This window comes from Tursiops truncatus, chromosome 2 (assembly GCF_011762595.2).
Source record: "Tursiops truncatus isolate mTurTru1 chromosome 2, mTurTru1.mat.Y, whole genome shotgun sequence".
NCBI classification, from domain to species: Eukaryota; Metazoa; Chordata; class Mammalia; order Artiodactyla; family Delphinidae; genus Tursiops; species Tursiops truncatus.
The window spans coordinates 27,955,618-27,973,829 of record NC_047035.1 but is presented as its reverse complement, the minus strand read 5'-3'; the positions used below and the strand labels follow the sequence as shown (position 1 = coordinate 27,973,829).

Here is an 18,212-nt window from a genome sequence, read left to right as displayed (position 1 = left end):
TTCAATTGAAAATATTAAAATTACAAGTGGGATTTCTGAGTTGGGTAATGTTCTGTTTCTTGATCTGTACACAAGTGTGATTGGTTTGTGAAAATTCACTAAGCTGTCCACTATGATTTCTAATTTTATGTATATACTTTATATTTCAATAAAAGCTAAAAGAAACACAGCTAAATTCCTATTTGAGAATGAAAAGCTTTTTCTTCCAAAGGAAACTTAGCTGCCCCACTTTCCGCTCACATCCACCTCCTATGAGAGGTGAAGATCTGGGTTATTAAGATGGAAGCAAGGTCAAACCTGTAAGTGGTGCACAACTGACACATTGACACACTTAATAGTCTCAGAGTTAGGTAGGTTTTTGTTTTGTTTTGTTTTCAGAATTCAGTGTGTATCAGCTTTGTTTTTCAGTGATTCTCTCAAGCCAAATGGGTTCATGTTTAGTATTACATGAGATTGGATTATTTTCTAAATCCAATCTGGTCCTCTCTAGACAATCTTGTTATCTGGCTTTTGCTATCTTTCCTTTGACTGATATTCTCCAACATAAAGTCTTCTGCATTGAATTATTCTAAAGAATTCCCTTTCTTCCCTTTTACAATACCTGCAGGAATTGATGTACTCTTACATTCTGTCTTCAGAATACATCTTCACAGATTTGTTCCTAATTGGACTTTCTGTTAGAATTGAATTAAGTCTATTCACTTAATTTGAGAAGAACTGACAGCTTCATAATTTTTCCTCTTTTCATTCAGAACCATGGTAAACCTCTCCATTATTTCAAGTCTAATTTTATTCCACTCGGATATGAGTCTGTATAGTTCTGTAGTTTCCTTTATATAGATTCTGCATATTTCTTATTAGTGTTATTCCTACCTGCTTCATGGTTTTTTGTTGTTGCTATTGTGAATGGAACCTTTTTTTTTTTTTCCATTCAAAAGCGAACCCGTAGAGCGATAGGATCTCTACCACCGCTCTCAGCTGTGAGACTCTATGGTTCCTTGGCTATATAGGAACATTCAGCTCGCCCCAACATTATCCGAACCGGAAGGAAGGTGGCAACCGAGAGTCGCCAAGCAAAGGGCCGCTCTATCTTGCCTTTGTTCTCCTCTCGGTGGCTACTGCGCAGGCGTAATCGCCCCGGTACCGTCCCCACCTTCCCGGTCGCGGGCGCAGCTCGGTAGCGCCGGCGCACTGGCGCGCTCCGTTTACACGCTCCGGGGCCTGTAGGCGCCGCGAGTTCCGGCTGTCGCCGTCGCCGCCGCAGCTCCTGGAGGTCGGTTGCGACGCGTAACGACGCCGGGACGAGCGCTGCGCCTTCTTCTCCGATATGTACCCGAATTGGGGCCGGTATGGCGGGAGCAGCCACTATCCGCCGCCGCCGGTCCCGCCGCCACCGCCGGTGGCGCTTCCTGAGGCCTCGCCGGGGCCCGGGTACTCGAGCTCGACGACTCCCGCGGCCCCCTCCTCTTCTGGCTTCATGAGCTTCCGCGAGCAGCACCTGGCGCAGCTCCAGCAGCTGCAGCAGATGCACCAGAAGCAAATGCAGTGCGTGCTCCAGCCCCATCACCTTCCTCCGCCCCCCCTGCCGCCCCCGCCGGTGATGCCGGGGGGCGGCTACGGGGACTGGCAGCCACCGCCGCCGCCGATGCCCCCGCCACCTGGGCCGGCTCTCAGCTATCAGAAGCAGCAGCAGTACAAACACCAGATGCTCCACCACCAACGAGACGGGCCTCCTGGTTTGGTTCCCATGGAGCTGGATTCTCCCCCTGAATCTCCCCCAGTACCGCCAGGGTCTTACATGCCCCCGTCTCAATCTTACATGCCTCCACCTCAGCCACCACCCTCGTACTACCCCCCGGCCTCGTCTCAGCCCTACCTGCCTCCCGCTCAGCCGTCCCCTTCTCAGTCCCCACCTTCCCAGTCCTACCTGGCGCCCACCCCATCTTATTCTTCCTCTTCCTCCTCCTCGCAGTCCTATTTGAGCCATTCCCAGTCCTACTTGCCCTCTTCTCAGGCATCTCCTTCCCGCCCCTCCCAAGGCCATTCTAAATCCCAGCTGCTAGCTCCGCCACCGCCGTCCGCCCCTTCTGGGAATAAGACAACTGTCCAGCAAGAGCCTTTGGAGAGCGGGTCCAAGAACAAGAGTGCTGAACAGCAGCAAGCTGCCCCTGAGCCAGATCCCTCTACGATGACTCCACAGGTAAGAAAACATCTGCCCAAGCTGCGGCTCTCACCAAGAGGGCCCTAAGTGAGCAGGCCTGGGGGCTTTACCCAGTGCTTAGCCTAATTCCAACACACGATAACTGGCTAATTTACACTCCAGAGTATTCCATAAAAGTCAAAGGTCTGACATCCCAGCTTTTCAATTAGCTGAATGTGGATTATTAAAAGAACAGTGTTTGAAGATATTTCTAGACACCAGAGTGATGGGGTGGCTCAAGAGTTACTTCTCAGATATATTCCTTGGTTTCCTTTGATCATGCTTCTAGGTTTTATTGCTGTTGCAAAGGGCTTTTTTGTTGTTGTTGTTTAATTGTAACTTAAACTAAAATTCTATTTTAGAGGCAGCATAAAAAAGAAGCTTCTCAAAGGGCTGACACCTGAAATGCATATGAATCTTATGACCAGTTAGTTTCTTTAAAAGAAAATTAAGGGCCACTGATAGCTGTCAGCTTCCTGAATTAAGAAGTCTCAGCAAATGAAGGGTGGAAATCTTGTTCTAATCAGGAACATCCTAATTATGTTTATAGATGTATATGCAATACCTAGGGAAGTCTACATATTTGACCTTTTTGGGAATCTGTTGGTCATTTAAGGAACTGACCCATACATCCTGTTCTCACATCACTTAAAGATAGTTTTGAGACATGACTAATTTGCTGCATTGCATTGTTGTTAGCATTTACTCCACAGTAACAGCCTTGGAATTCGGCCAAGTTTTAAAAAAATGGTGGTGACATCTCTTCATTCATGAGAGAGCCAATCTTCTAAACTTCTCTTTCAAGTGATGCTTCCCTGTCAAAGATTGATAGGGTAGCAGTAATAAATGAATTCCTGTCTTCAGAAAGAAGATAAAATTAAAGTGGAAGAAATAATTTGTTTTGGTTTCTTAAAATAGACACTTTTAGCAATTAGTAATCTACCTAGATTCCCTCATGAAAAAAGAGAATCTTTTAATCTACAAGCTCAGATTTACATATAAAGATTTCCAAAAGATATTATTCTAATTTTACAGTGGTTTGGCATTAGAAATTAAGAAGAGAAACAGGTTGTTTTTTTTTTGTTTTTTTTGCATCTTTATTGCAGTATAATTGCTTTACAATGGTGTGCTAGTTTCTGCTTTATAACAAAGTGAATCAGTTATACATATACATATGTTCCCATATCTCTTCCCTCTTGCGTCTCCCTCCCTCCCACCCTCCCTATCCCACTCCTCTAGGTGGTCACAAAGCACCAAGCTGAAAACAGGTTGTTTTAAGTAAGCAAGATGTGGTGCTTGGCACATCATCAGGAGAAAACACTTGAGCTGCTGGGGTAAAACAGTAGAATGAGAGATTCTGTTAGCTTACACCAAATTAGTACTATCCCATCAGGTTTTTTCTCCAGATTCCTCCATTATAATAGAGATGGAATTTTTGCCCCCTTTACCACCCCACTCTGAGATTTCCAGTGCTTTTGTTGTCCAGCACTCTCAGAGTTAGTCCAAGCCAAAATATGACATTTATATCCTCATCTCTACTGGACTTTTTCTGGCCTCTTAGACAAATGAATTGTTTTTTGGTAGTGGGGGATGGGGGGCGGGAATCAGACCGGTCCTTAATATGAATATTTAGCACGAACACTGTTTTTGTTTTTCTGCCTTTGTACCCTTGTCTATAGTGAACTTCTTTTAGTGCTTTGACTATTCAGTGCCTCAAATTCTTTGATGAGAGCTGTAAAGAAAGTGGTGGAAGATGAGATTTGAGAGGTGGGAATGGGCCAGATCAAGAAGGCCCTTGCTAAGCCTTTTTAGGTTTTTTTTTACCTCTCTCTAGAATTCATCCCAACTTCCTCAACCCTCTCTCCCCCCTTACAGTTGTATTGCTTTCGAGGCACATCTCAAATATCAGGGTCTCTATGAAGCCGTGCTTCAGCTTACCTGTGTGGTTTGGTTCTGTTCTTCAAATCTTAAGTCCCTTGCAGACAGGGACTGCCTCACTTACCTTTTTATCCCCTGTAGCACCTGGGCCAGTGTCTTGCCAATTTGTCAGCTCTCCACAAAGTTTTGTTGAATAAGATACAAGAGTTGTCGTGTTCTAGACTTAGGATACTTTGGTTTATTAGGTGGTAAACATTTTCTTCATGCCAGTGCCAATCTCTGACAATTAACCCTTCTTTGTTGATTCATATTTTATTTTTGGAATATTTCATTAAAAATTTTTTATGGTGAAAGATTTTAAACATGCACAAAAGTAGAGAAAATGGTATGATTCTCCCCATATACCCATCACTCAAATTCAACAGCTATCAAGATGTTGCCATGTATGCTTCACCTAGGCCTTTACTGTTGTTCTTTTTGTTTGTTTGTTTGTTTTGTTTTTTGTGGTACGCGGGCCTCTCACTGTTGTGGCCTCTACCGTTGCGCAGCACAGGCTCCGGACGCGCAGGCTCAGCGGGCATGGCTCACGGGCCCAGCTGCTCCACGGCATGTGGGATCTTCCCGGACCGGGGCACAAACCCGTGTCCCCTGCATCGGCAGGCGGACTCTCAACCATTGCGCCACCAGGGAAGCCCCTTTACTGTTGTTCTTGCTGAAATATTTTTAAATGAATCAGCTCTCACATCATTTCCTTCCTACATTCTTAGACATTTTTTTTAAAGGACTTTTTCTAAGGTAAACACGTTATAACACCTAACAAAATTAACAAGTTTCTATCATCTAATACCAGATCTGTTCAGATTTCCCCTATTGTCTCATCATACTAATAAAAATAATTCCTTGATATTATCCATGTTAAAATTCCCCCATGGACTTAATAAAGTTTTGATGGTTTGTTCAAATTGGGATTCAATATAAACATTTTGGGGCAGAATAATTCTGTTGTGCGGCTGTCTTGTGCATTGTAGGATGTTTAGCAGCAACTCTGGCCTCTACCTGCTAGATACCAGTAGCAGCCCCCAGTTGTGACTACCAAAAATGTTTCCAGATATTGCCAAATATCCCCTGTGGGGCAAAATCACTCTCACTTGAGAATCCCTGATTTAGGTCAGTCTCTCCTATTCTGTTTCTCTACCCTTGCCATTGAGCTTGTTGAAAAATCTGTGTTAGTTATCCTGTAGAATGTCCCACGTCCTGGATTTGTCTGCTGTCTCGTTGGTGTCATTTGACTTGTTCCTCTCTCTCCCATGTTTTTTTTTGTAAACTAGGCATTAACTGTGCAACCTTCTTAGATTTAAGTTCCCCTTTCTTTTGGCAAGTGTACTTCGTAACCTAGGAAGTGCTGTGTACTTCATTTGCATCCCATCAGGAGTCACTCAATGCCTGGCTGTCCCATAGTTAGTGGTGCCAAGATTGATCAAGGGGGGGGTGACTGGTTTCTCTGCTGTAAAGCTTCCCATCAATCTTCAATCTAATATTTCATCTAGTGGTTCATCCGTTGATGGTCTTTGCTTGAGTAAATTATTTCTTTGTTAGAGGTTGCAATATGGTGAATTTTTTTTTCTGCTGTTTCTTCTATATTTACCATAAGGAATTCTGTAAAGAAAAACTTTCACTCATGAACTAGGGCTGTTTGATTGGACATACAGTTAGCATAGAAAAGACAGGATAAGTGCTTGATATTCTTCCATTTAATTTCTAGTTTTCAGAGTAAACTGGTGATATAATGGAATGTGTCTTTTTTGAAGAATTAACTCTTCTGTATGTTTTAAAGGACTGGCTAGTTAAAATGCATACTGGTCTTTTTTTAATGAACTGTGATTTATTCTTTTATTCTTAAAACTTATTTAGGTAAAGCTGTTGACTTTGATTAGAGTTTATAGCCACTATCTAATACTTAAATATATATTGAGTAACAACTGTGTGCCAAGAACTGTGCTTAGTACTGGAGATGAAATGGTGAACAAAATAGACAAGGTACCTGCCCTCATTCACTTGTTCCAGTGCGGGGAAAAGACATTTAAAAAGTAATTGAAGACGTGTAAGGTGCTGTGGAATTATAAAATAGAAAATATCACTAGACCATTCCGTAAGGATTAGGAAAAGGTGAGCTTTTTTAAGCCCACCATTGTATTCACAGGGCCTTGCTCAGGGTCTAGCACATAGTAGGTGAAGAATAAATATTTTTCAAATGATTGAATATAGCTGGGAGCTCTAAACTAATTGAAGAGACCTCCCTTTGCAAGTAATATTTAAATGAAACCTGAAGAATGGGTAGGAAATAACCAGATACGAGTTCAAAGAATTAAGTTCAGTAGGGCTTACTGAAGGTACAAACCAGGCCAGGGAGGACCTATGAAGACTTTATCCTAAGGGCAGTAGGAAGCCATTGAAGGATTTTATATAGGCAAATGTGACAGATTGGCTTGTTTGAAAGTTCACACTGCTTTGGGGAGAGTGGAATCGAAAGGAGCAAGAGTGATTTAGAGAGAATAGTGAATAGAGTGATCCAGGCAAGAGTTAGTAGTGGCTTGGACTTGGATGGTGATGGAGGAGATGGAGAGAAGTGGAAAGACTGGAGAAATATTTTGGTGCTAGAATCCAGTTGGAGATTGAGTAGTAGTGGAGAGGGAGGCATCAAGGACGATTCCTGGGTTTCTGGGATAGGAAACTGGGTGGATGGTGGTTCCATATACTAATAACCTACAGGAGGGGGAAGAACAGGTCTGGGAGGAAGGGAAAATGATGAGTTAAGTTTTAGACTTACTGAGTTTAAGATCCTTGAGACATAAGATTCTAAATGGAGATGTCCAGTTAGAAGTTAGATACAGGTCTGGAGTCTAGAAGTGAGATCTGGGAGACATAGACTTGTGAGTCATCAGCATAAAAATGGTATTTGAAGGCACAGAAATAGATGAAGTCTCCTGAGGAGTGTGTGTAGAGTAAGAATAAAGTTTAAAGGACATTGAGCCTAGCCCTGCAGAACCACAGTACCTAAGGGAACCAATGGGAAGAAAGGCCAAATAGGTAGATGGAAAATCAGGACAGTACAGTGCCACAGAAGTGAAGGGAAGACTGTTTCTAGGAGGAGGGTGTAGTCAGCTGTGTTACTGCTGAGAGGTCAAGCAAGATGAAGACTGTGAGTTATCTTTTGCATTTACTGACATGTAGATTATTGTTGACCTTGGCAGGAGCAGTTTCATAGTGACTGAAGCCATATTGCATTGATTTGAGGAGTGATGGAAGGTGAGGAAATGGGGATGGTGAGTATAGACAACTCTTTTAAAGAAGTTTGACTGAAGGAGAGAGAGAGAGAGAGAGAGAGAATGTGGGCAGGAGCTGGAGGAAGAGGCACAGTAAAGGAGTTTTTTTTTTTAAGATGGGACCTTAATTCCTGGAATAGAGTGTGAACTTCAAAAATGTTGAAAATAAATATATTTTAAATAAATTTTAAAAATGGAAATCCATTTCATTATTTTACCGTCCCCCCTCCCCATCCCACTTGCTTTAGGATATGACATTGAACATTTAATGTTACAGGCATTTATCCTAATCAACCTGGACAGGAAAGGCAACCTTTCAAAATTAATCTTTAAAACATCACACACATAGACGCATGTGTTCATTCATTCATTCATTCATCCATTCATTCATTCATCCTCTCTCTCTCTCTCCCTGTTCCTTCTCCTTTATATTTCCCTACTTGGAGAATCTTTTAGTACCTAGTTCCTTACTGTACTGGTAGCAAGTGGTCAGTAAATACTTGCTGAATTAATTAGCATCTTTTTTGGTATTTATGACAGATACATCCTTACTTTTTAACTCTATTCAGTCTCTCTCTCTTTTTTTTTTTTTTTGTGGTACACGGGCCTCTCACCGTTGTGGCCTCTCCCGTTGCGGAGCACAGGCTCCGGACTTGAAGGCTCAGCGGCCATAGCTCACGGGCCCAGCCGCTCCGCGGCATGTGGGATCCTCCCGGACCGGGGCACGAACCCGTGTCCCCTGCATTGGCAGGTGGACTCTCAACCACTGTGCCACCAGGGAAGCCCTATTCAATCTCTTTTTGAATGTGACATTTACTGTGATTTTCCTCTACCTATGAACTAACATCCCATATGAGATGGAGTTGTCTGATATAACGGGACATTCAGAAGAACTGGCTACTATTTCAGCTTCATTAGCAAGTCCAGGCAGGTTTTATTCCTTTTTAAAATAGAGATAAAGCAACCTTCTCTGGGGTCACTGAGGATATTTCTGAATGATTTCATCATTATTCATTTGCAGAGCTTTAAAAATGTGCCAAAGCCTCGTCCTAGGATTGAATTAGATCTGGTTTCTGCTTATTGGGTTCATATTAAATAGAAATTGATCTACAGTGCATACTGTTAGTAAATCAACAAGTACCTGAGCTCCTAACAAGGTTCTTAACCTTAGACTAGGTCTAAGACAAAGATAGAAAGCACAAGAATAAGGTGGGTATAAATTAATAAGGAATCTAGACCTGAATAATCTTCCTATCTATAGCCACTGGCTTCTAGTTTATGAAAGATAGTTTGCATCTTTGTATGTTTTGGTGATGCTTTCAAAGTAACTTAAAAAAAAAGGAAACTTTTAACTTCTACTTGAAAGAGTTTATTAATTTTTTAAAGCTAAAAAACAAGCCTGTTGCTGTTTTCAGTATTTTCATACAATAATGGAAGAAAGTTGAAAATGTTCTAATACCACATAATTGTTGACTATCATGAACAGTGTGTTGTTTTTTTTTCTTTTTTTTTCATGTTGAATAGTAAAAGTAATTATATTTCAGGAACTGATGATTATGTGTATGATAATAAAAACGAGAAAAACCCAGTCATGACCCAAACTTCAGGATGGAGTTAGTGAGATGGAATTTACTCTTCCAAAGGGATGTAGCAAGTTTCAGGTCATAGAAATTAGTAGCCTAGAAGGGAAGTCTTTAGCTGATCAGCAACTATTTATTGACACTCTACTGTGTGTTCCGGCACTATGCTTAAGCACCAGACAGGATATGAGAAAAGCATGAAACACCTCTCTCCCAAGACAGTTACTTTCTGCAAATGAGAAAACAGATAACAAGACAGTATGTTTCATGAGAAAAGAGTATCATGTATATTTGCATGTGGAAAATTGGAGAGGATGTACAGTAAAATAGTAACAATATAGGAAATCCTGGTTATCCAGAGGCAATGAATCTCAGTGAATGCAAGTAAAATGAATCCATTTAACACAAGGACCAAAAGTTTATTGTAAAAAGTAAAAAATTTAATTTGGGACACAATCTTGAAAAATAAAGCTCAAAAATCATAAAGAACAGCTGAGTCTTAGCGTTTATAAAGAATAAAGTGTAGATTAGGTTTCTGTACTATAATTTTTGTGACAAAATTGTGTGACAACACTATATTATCATCATTTATTTCATTTTTGAATATGTTGAAAAAATATTTTAGGGATTTATACATTTTTCCAAGGGCTGTTTTTCAACATTTGATATTCATGTCATTCTCTTTTGCAGTTCCTATTATAAAAATTATTTTTGGTTGTTAACTGGTAGTACTTCTGCTAGATCCTGCATCTTTATAATTGTAGTAGAAGTGTATGCTATTGTTTTTGTTTTTGTTTATATGCTGTTGTTAATTATAGAAGTATATAGGGCAGTTCATTAGTGAATATTTTAGTGTTATGACAACTTTTTTTTCCTTATGCCACCTTGTAACCATGGGGAATTATATAGTGAACACTGGCATAATGAAGATCCTGTAGTTACTTCTGAGTGGTGAGATTTTTTTTAAATTGATTTTAATTATTGCTTATTTGTAGTCGAGTCTCTTTATTTGAGGTATTTATATTTTATAAAGTTGTCAAGAACACTGAATTAGTGAATACTGAACGATTGCTCCTGGGGGAAGTGCAGGGTTAGGTTCCTGTGGGCCTTCGGTCACATTTTCTTCAACCAATCAATACATAACCTTGTTTTATATGTGTTTCTGTTTAAAAACAAATTATTTAATGTATATTGTTGATTCATTAACATTGAACTCACAGCCAACAGCACTATAACACATGCCTGAAAGAAGCTTATCCAACACAAGTATTTTCTTCTTAAGGCACATCATAGCGTTCTCGCACTTAGGAATACTAGACAGCACTTCAGCACAATGCTTGGGGCCATTTTAAACAGCAAAATCTTCAACCAAAAAGTACAGAAATGTGAAAAATGTGGCCCTAAATAGACCTTGAAAAGAACACTTATTTACAATATAAGAGCTAAACAAAAAGGCAGAGCATGGCCGTGTTCTGCCTCAGACAGGAACGTGCAAGTCAGATAACTAATTTTTTGCCCATCTACGCGTGTCCACAAATCACTGTGAAAGTTCCCTGAGTGTTGATTTTGGAGTTAGAAATAAATTTTAGCAAGTTGGCAAATTCACAAATACAGAATCCATGAATAATCAGGATAGGCTGTATCTTCTAATTTTTTTCCACATTAAACTTATTACTGTGGTAATTTTTCGAAAGTGGAAGCACAAAATAAGCTTCCAGAAAATCAAATTACAGTATAACTTGGAAGACAAAGTGAAACTTTTAAAATAAATAGAAAGCATTCTAAAACACAGTGTATTTTCATTTATGTATATATACCTGGGTATGGCAAGATTAATGATACAGCAGGTGTTTAAAAGAGGGAAGAGAAGACAGAGAGAAGAGGTAGGACTGTTTATTATATTCATTAATCACGAGACCCCCGTGGATAAAACTGAACCAACTAAAGGCAAGTTAAAAACAATAGCTATGAATACTGAAAAGATTTACTCTGATCTTTTATCAGAAAGACTACTCTCACCTCCAAAAGCATGTTTTTTTAATGAGAATAGAGAAGTATGTTGAATTAACATGTATGGTTTAATTTAAATATATAAATTTGGGGGAGGAATTGAAAGATCATGTTTATTTATTTGCCTTTCTCAGTTCAGGTTTGCCTTTTATTATATATAAATACATGAACACAGACACAAGTGTAGCTCCCTGTCAAAACCAAGTTGCAGATATACAGGATTGTCAATTAAAATTCTTTTTTTTTTAATTTTTAAATTTAATTTAATTTATTTTTTTATACTGCAGGTTCTTATTAGTCATCCATTTTATACACATCAGTGTATACATGTCAATCCCAATCTCCCAATTCATCACACCACCACCACCATCCCCGCCACTTTCCCCCCTTGGTGTCCATACGTTTGTTCTCTACATCTGTGTCTCTGTTTCTGCCCTGCAAACCAGTTCATCTGTACCATTTTTCTAGGTTCCACATATATGCGTTAATATACGATATTTGTTTTTCTCTTTCTGACTTAAAAATGGTTTCTGTTGTAGGAACAGCAGCAGTACTGGTATCGACAGCACCTGCTTAGTTTGCAGCAGAGGACAAAAGTGCATTTGCCGGGACACAAAAAAGGTCCTGTTGTAGCAAAGGATGCAGCTGAGCCAGTAAAGGAAGAAGTTACTGTACCTGCCACCAGCCAAGTACCAGAACCCCCTCCATCAGAGGAGCCCCCATTACCACCCCCTAACGAGGACGTACCACCTCCTCTCCCACCTGAGGAACCCCAGGTAACCATGAAGTTAATTACTTGGTATTTATTAAGTTGTTCCATTTTTTTCTGCTTCATATATATATGTACCTTTGTTATATATAAATGGATATATATTTTCATTTTTTTTTTTTAAGTGCATGTAAAATTTCATTTGTGGAATAGTCAGATGTGTGCCATATCGGGTTTAGAAAAGGCATTTTTTCATCGTTTAAGTGAGAGTGAAGAATTAGACACTCTTCTGAATTGAGTGTCTCTAAGCACTAAAGGGATGCAAGTGTGGGTGTTTTCATATTGGCAGCACAGGGCAATAATTAAGAGATTGAGCTTTTATTGTCAAACTGCCCGGGCTGTAGTCCAGGCATTGCTACTTGCTGGTGGTGACTCTGAGCAAGTTAGTTAACCATTCTATGCTTCAATTTCCTCATCTACAAAATGGGCATATTCAAATAGTAGCTTTCTTATTGAGCTATTAAAGCATTAAATGTGATAATCCTTGTTGCTTAGCATACTGACTGGCACATGGAAAGTTCTCACGTTGGTCCAAAGGTCATTGTTCTCCCAAGAGCCTTATATGGAAACATTAATGAAACATGATGATTACACTGTAGGCAGCTGGTGAAAAGTGACTAAGGTGAAAAAAGAAATTTCTCATATAGTGAAAAGGATAGTAACTGTGGATTGACTTTCTGCTGGGGAAATGGTTATCCTATTTAGGAACAGTGAGGTGATTATTCTCGTAAAGACTGTGGGATTTATAAATTCCTTTGTATTAGTATCCATGATCACAGTATAGATAGAACTAGGTATTTTATCTAAGGATAGAATAGCTTTTCTCATAGTTGCAGGGATTCTGGACTTTATAACACAATACTATTACAACATAATACTTTATAAAATATTCAGGTTTCTTATTAATTTGGTTGCTGTTTATGACTTAGAAAAAGAAAAAAACTGTACCCTCTCTTTTATCTTTAGTCTGAGGACCCAGAAGAAGACGCCAGGTTAAAACAGTTGCAGGCTGCAGCAGCACACTGGCAGCAGCACCAGCAGCATCGAGTTGGCTTCCAGTATCAGGGAATAATGCAGAAGCACACTCAGTTACAGCAGATCCTACAACAGTACCAGCAGATTATACAGCATCCACCACATATACAGGTGAGTGCTTCCTCAGTTGCCACATGGGAAATTGCCCCAGGATGTTAAAGGGATTTGTTTCTCATGAAAGAGATTTAAGTATGAAGAAGGAAAGATATCAGATGTTTCGTCTGGAGTGCCCAAGTAGTTATTTGTCACATTACTGGGGGCTTGGAAATGTGGTATTGTGAAAATGCTCTTGGGGAAGGGCGGGTATAGTGGAATCTTCTGATCATGTTAACCCAGGCAGATGTTAGAGTACTGTTGCTAAGAGATTTAAGAACCAGGGCTTCTTACAGACTCACAGACATAGAAACAAACTTATGGTTATCAAAGGGGAAAGCAGGGGGAGGGATAAATTAGGAGTTTGGGGTTAACAGATACACACTACTATATATAAAATAGATAAACAACAAGGACTTAACTGTATAGCACAGGGAGCTATATTCACTCTCTTATAATAACCTATAATGGAAAAGAATCTGAAAAAGAATGTGTGTGTGTGTGTGTGTGTGTATACATATATATATACACACACACACATATATATATATATGTTTTTTTTGTTTTTTTTTTTTTGCTGTACACGTGAAACTAACACAATATTGTAAATCAACTATACTTCAATTTAAAAAAAAAAAAAAGGAATTCCCTGGTGGTCCAGTGGTTAGGACTCTGTGCTTTCACTGCTGAGGGCGCGGGGTTCAATCCCTGGTTGGGGAGCTAAGGTCCTGTAAGCCGCGCAGAGTGGTCAAAAAAAAAAAAGAAGAACAACCAGGGCTTCTTATGTCACTTCAAGGTAACCTGTGTTTTTGCCTGAAAAGCACTGCAGTAACAAGCAGAAATCCACCAGCAAGATCAAAGCAACCACCACAAAAAACCTAAGCAAATGCACCACAAAAGATGAAGTGACTTAGATACTTGTTTGTCTTGTATCTGTGAGGTATAAACTTATGTTTATATGTCTATAACAGATCATTTTCAATAGTAATATTTAAAATGACCCATAGTAGTAATAAAAACTTGAAAAATACTTATTGCTGAGACAGCTATTCGCTTTAATGTTTGGTAGATTTTTTCCAACTCAGTGATAACATATAAATAAGTCAAAGGGAGAAAGGCGAATGATCATCATGGAAAGGATTTAACAAGCTTATCCTTAGCCTCCCAAAGTCTTGTGTTCTAATTTCCTAAGGCTGCAAATGCCCTTGGTTCATTAATATTTTAACTTATGATTAATTTTCTTATATGAATGTCTTGAAATAATTTTTATCCCTTTATTTGTAGACCATGTCTGTAGATATGCAGATGCGGCATTATGAGATGCAGCAGCAGCAGTTTCAACATCTCTACCAAGAATGGGAGCGAGAGTTCCAGCTGTGGGAGGAACAGCTTCATTCCTATCCTCACAAAGATCAGCTTCAGGAGTATGAGAAGCAATGGAAAACATGGCAGGGACATATGAAAGCCACTCAGACCTATCTCCAGGAGAAAGTCACTTCATTTCAGAACATGAAGAACCAGTATATGGGGAACATGTCCATGCCACCACCTTTTGTCCCATATTCTCAGATGCCTCCACCTCTACCAACAATGCCTCCTCCGGTATTGCCTCCATCATTGCCACCACCAGTGATGCCCCCTGCCCTGCCTACTTCAGTGCCACCACCTGGCATGCCCCCACCTGTGATGCCACCTTCTCTACCAACCTCTGTGCCCCCACCTGTGTTGCCTCCATCTCTCTCTTCTGCAGGGCCACCACCAGTTCTACCCCCGCCTTCCCTCTCTTCTGCAGGGCCGCCACCAGTTCTTCCCCCACCGTCTCTCTCTTCAACAGCGCCTCCACCTGTTATGCCCCTCCCACCATTATCTTCAGCCACACCTCCTCCAGGAATACCTCCCCCTGGAGTTCCACAAGGGATACCTCCTCAGTTAACAACAGCCCCAGTTCCACCAGCCTCCAGTTCTCAGAACTCACAAGTTCCAGAGAAACCTAGACCAGCACTGCTTCCCACTCCTGTGTCTTTTGGTTCAGCCCCACCCTCAACTTACCATCCTCCATTGCAATCAGCCATTGGCCCATCTGAACAAGTGAATTCTAAAGCTCCACTGAGCAAGTCTGCTCTGCCGTACAGTTCATTCTCATCTGAGCAAGGACTTGGGGAGTCTTCAGCTGCTCCATCTCAGCCAATCACTGCAGTCAAGGACATGCCAGGGAGGTCAGGGGGATTGCTTCCAGATCCTCCTAGAAGCAGTTACTTGGAAGGTCCAAGAGGCCCAAGGTAGGTCTGCCTTTTTTTTGGGAGCGGGTGGGGAGTGGGGGTGTGGTGGTTTTGCTGCTTTGCTGATACAGGCTGAGTAGGCTTTTATGTTCTCTTTGTACTTATACAAATATACATTCCTGGTTTACAGTTAATAATGTTAGTGTTGTTCACTTATTAGACATGACATAATGAAATCTAGAAATGGCAACATGCCCCCCTTTCTTTGATGTCATTGCTTTTATCCTGTATGTAGCGATTTTAGTCCAGGATGAATGTAGTGGTTTAGAGTAATGCTTATCAATTCCTTAGCTTCAGAAGCAATTTTTATTAAATTTATTGATCTTTTTTGCTTTTTGTTTATGTAACAAATAACTGGATTGGTAACTTTCTGTGACATGATATGCCAGCTGTTGGAGATAAAAATGAATAAGCATCTAGTGAAATAAGGTAATGGAATTTAGTGTAAGGGTAAATAGGACTTTTATTTTATCCATTTGTTCAGCAAATATTTATTAATATTTGTGCCTCCAGCAGTGAATGTAACATAACAGACACAATCCCTGCCCCCATGGAACTTTTATCCTTTATATTTTCCTCAGTTTAGGAGATGTTTTTTTTTTTGTTTGAACCACATTTTTTAGAAAAGCACACAAAACATTTACTAGTAGTTTCTAAATTTTTTCTTTTACCTTTTAAAAGGTGTTAAATTTATTTTTCCAAGTTCGTAAAAATATTTTTTCCCCAAGTTGGCCTAAATGATAATTTTCTTATAGAAAAACATTTTCAATCAGATTTTTTTCCAATTGGAAATCGTACTGGAAATACTCCTTATACAAAATTTAGACAGGACAGGAAAGTATTGAAAAAATGTAAAAGTCACCTAATTCTACTATCTGGAGGTAATAATTTTTAAAACATATGTCATAAAAAATTGAAGCAGGGCTTCCCTGGTGGTGCAGTGGTTGATAGTCCGCCTGCCGATGCAGGGGACACGGGTTTGTGCCCCGGTCCGGGAGGATCTCACATGCCGTGGAGCGGCTGGGCCCGTGAGCCAAGGCCGCTGAGTCTTCGCGTCCGGAGCCTGTGCTCCGCAACGGGAGAGGCCACAACAGTGAGAGGCCTGCGTACCGCAAAAAAAAAAAAAAAAATGGAAGCATACTAAGTGTATTATTTTGTAACTTGGTTTTTCCACTTGTCAGCATTGGTTAGTTTTCCATCTCAGTGTTGATGGATCTACATCATCATTTTAAATTTTAACCTAATTTCAATATTTGAAAACAAAATATATTTTTTATTTGTTCTCCAAGTTTATATTCAGAAAACAGAACTCCATCCAAAAATGAAAGCTAATTAAAGGCAATTAACGTGAATTCCGCTGAGTACCAGAAGCCTTGTCAGAAGCTTTACATACATTATCCCATGGAGTCTTCTCAACAACCTGTGAACTTGGCAGTTTCATATCCTACATTTACCCTTTACAAACTGGGGCTGAGAGGATTGGATAACTTGCTCAGGATCATGTAGGTGGGAGGGTAGAGCCTAAGTCCACATAGTGGGAGCTGAGTCCAGAGGGTCCCCAGAGCAAGAGCACTAGTTAAGCACTGTGTTTAATGCCGTGATTCAGTGATGTTCATCCTGTCAGTGATTACAAGTGCATTTGTAGTCCTGATTTATTTGGCATGTGTTTCATCTTGATTTGAATTCCTACTTATCTCCTGGATTGAGCATTACCTTTTAGATACGGTAACTGATTTGCTATATGAGAAGTACGTTCTTATAACCTCATAAAACATAGATTTCCTGCTTCCTTTTTTCTGTCATAATAATGTTTTCTCTCTTTTGCCTACCAAATCTTGACTTTGTAAATTTAGGACCTACTTTAACTTTTTTTCTTTTGCCTCAGGGTACAGTTAATAATTTCAGTGCTAGGAGGATCTTAGCAGTTACCTAGTGCAACTTGCCCTCTATATAGCAACTCACCTTTGTGTTGCATTTTGTCATCCTAGGTCTTGCACATATTAGCTCATTTATTCCTCTCAGTGATCTCATGAAGTAAATGGATAAAGGGAGCTGAGATTTGGAGAAGTTATAAATAAGTTGCCCCAGATGACATGGCAAATAAATGGTTGAGGTGGGGTTAGAATCCAGGGCCTTCTGACCCACTCTTAAGTCCACTGTGCTTCCTGTGACAAGCAGCTGATGGGCTCTGCTCGAGCGTTGGCACTGTGATAAGGAACACTGCCCCACGAGGTGCTGACAGTTTTACAGAAATTGTATTTCTTACGTTGAACATAAATGTGTTGCCTTGACTTCTGCCTGTTGATTCTAGATCTGCCTGTGTGGTGCAACACATAGTGATTTACCCTGTCCCTCTTCTACAGTGTATCCTGCCGTTGTCTAAAGACCATCCTCTTGTCTCCCTCGACCCACCTTAACCATTCTGCTGTGCCATCACATAAACTGAAGTTCTCTTCATATTAACATCGGTGCTAGCTTTGTCCTGCTGTATTGTTCACTGTCCTTTTTTTAAAAAAAAATTTATTGATTGATTATTTGGCTGCGCTGGGTCTTAGTTGCAGCACTCAGGATCTTCGTTGTGGCGTGCAGGATCTTTTTAGTTGTGGCATGTGGAATCTAGCTCTCTGACCAGGGATCGAACCTGGGTCCCCTGCATTGGGAGCATGGAGTTTTAACTGCTGGACCACCAGGGAAGTCCCTGTTCACTGTCCTTTGAAGGGCCTTTGGTTTATCAGTCTCCTTCAGAATGAACACTTACTTCAGATGGAGAAAGACCATAGGCCTATTACTAACTTTGTTATAAAAATGTACTTATATAGCTGAACAAATTGCTTTTTTTTGGGTGGGGGGGTCAGTACTCTCACAGTGTTGACTCATGTTGAGCTTAACATCAATTTGGCCAGCCAGGTCTTTTTCACCTTACTGTTATTAAGCCAGTTCTCTGTCACCCTGAACTTGTACAGTTTTTTGTCTTGTGTTCTTTTTTTTCCTAACACTTTACATTTCGTCTAGTTAGGTTTGGGCCTGCATTCTAGTCTGCTGAAT

At 40.3% G+C, this 18,212-nt stretch overlaps 1 protein-coding gene across 7 annotated transcripts in view; it reads left to right on the top strand.

Moving 5' to 3' along the window:
- The first annotated feature begins 1,161 nt into the window (after positions 1 to 1,161).
- Positions 1,162 to 18,212, top strand: part of YLPM1 (YLP motif containing 1) — a 66,533-nt gene continuing 49,482 nt past the window's right edge. For 2 of the 7 annotated variants that reach the window (XR_012329902.1, XR_012329903.1), the window contains exons 1-4: positions 1,162 to 2,200; positions 11,531 to 11,767; positions 12,727 to 12,906; positions 14,173 to 15,167. Coding sequence is in view for 5 of the 7 variants with exons in the window: in XM_019921088.3 (XP_019776647.1) it covers positions 1,328 to 2,200; positions 11,531 to 11,767; positions 12,727 to 12,906; positions 14,173 to 15,167 (2,285 nt within the window). In the remaining 2 variants the exon portion in view is untranslated. Of the gene's footprint in view, positions 2,201 to 7,329; positions 7,402 to 11,530; positions 11,768 to 12,726; positions 12,907 to 14,172; positions 15,168 to 18,212 lie in introns of all 7 variants that reach the window. The other 5 variants (XM_019921079.3, XM_019921071.3, XM_073800235.1 and 2 more) reach the window with 4 other exon arrangements.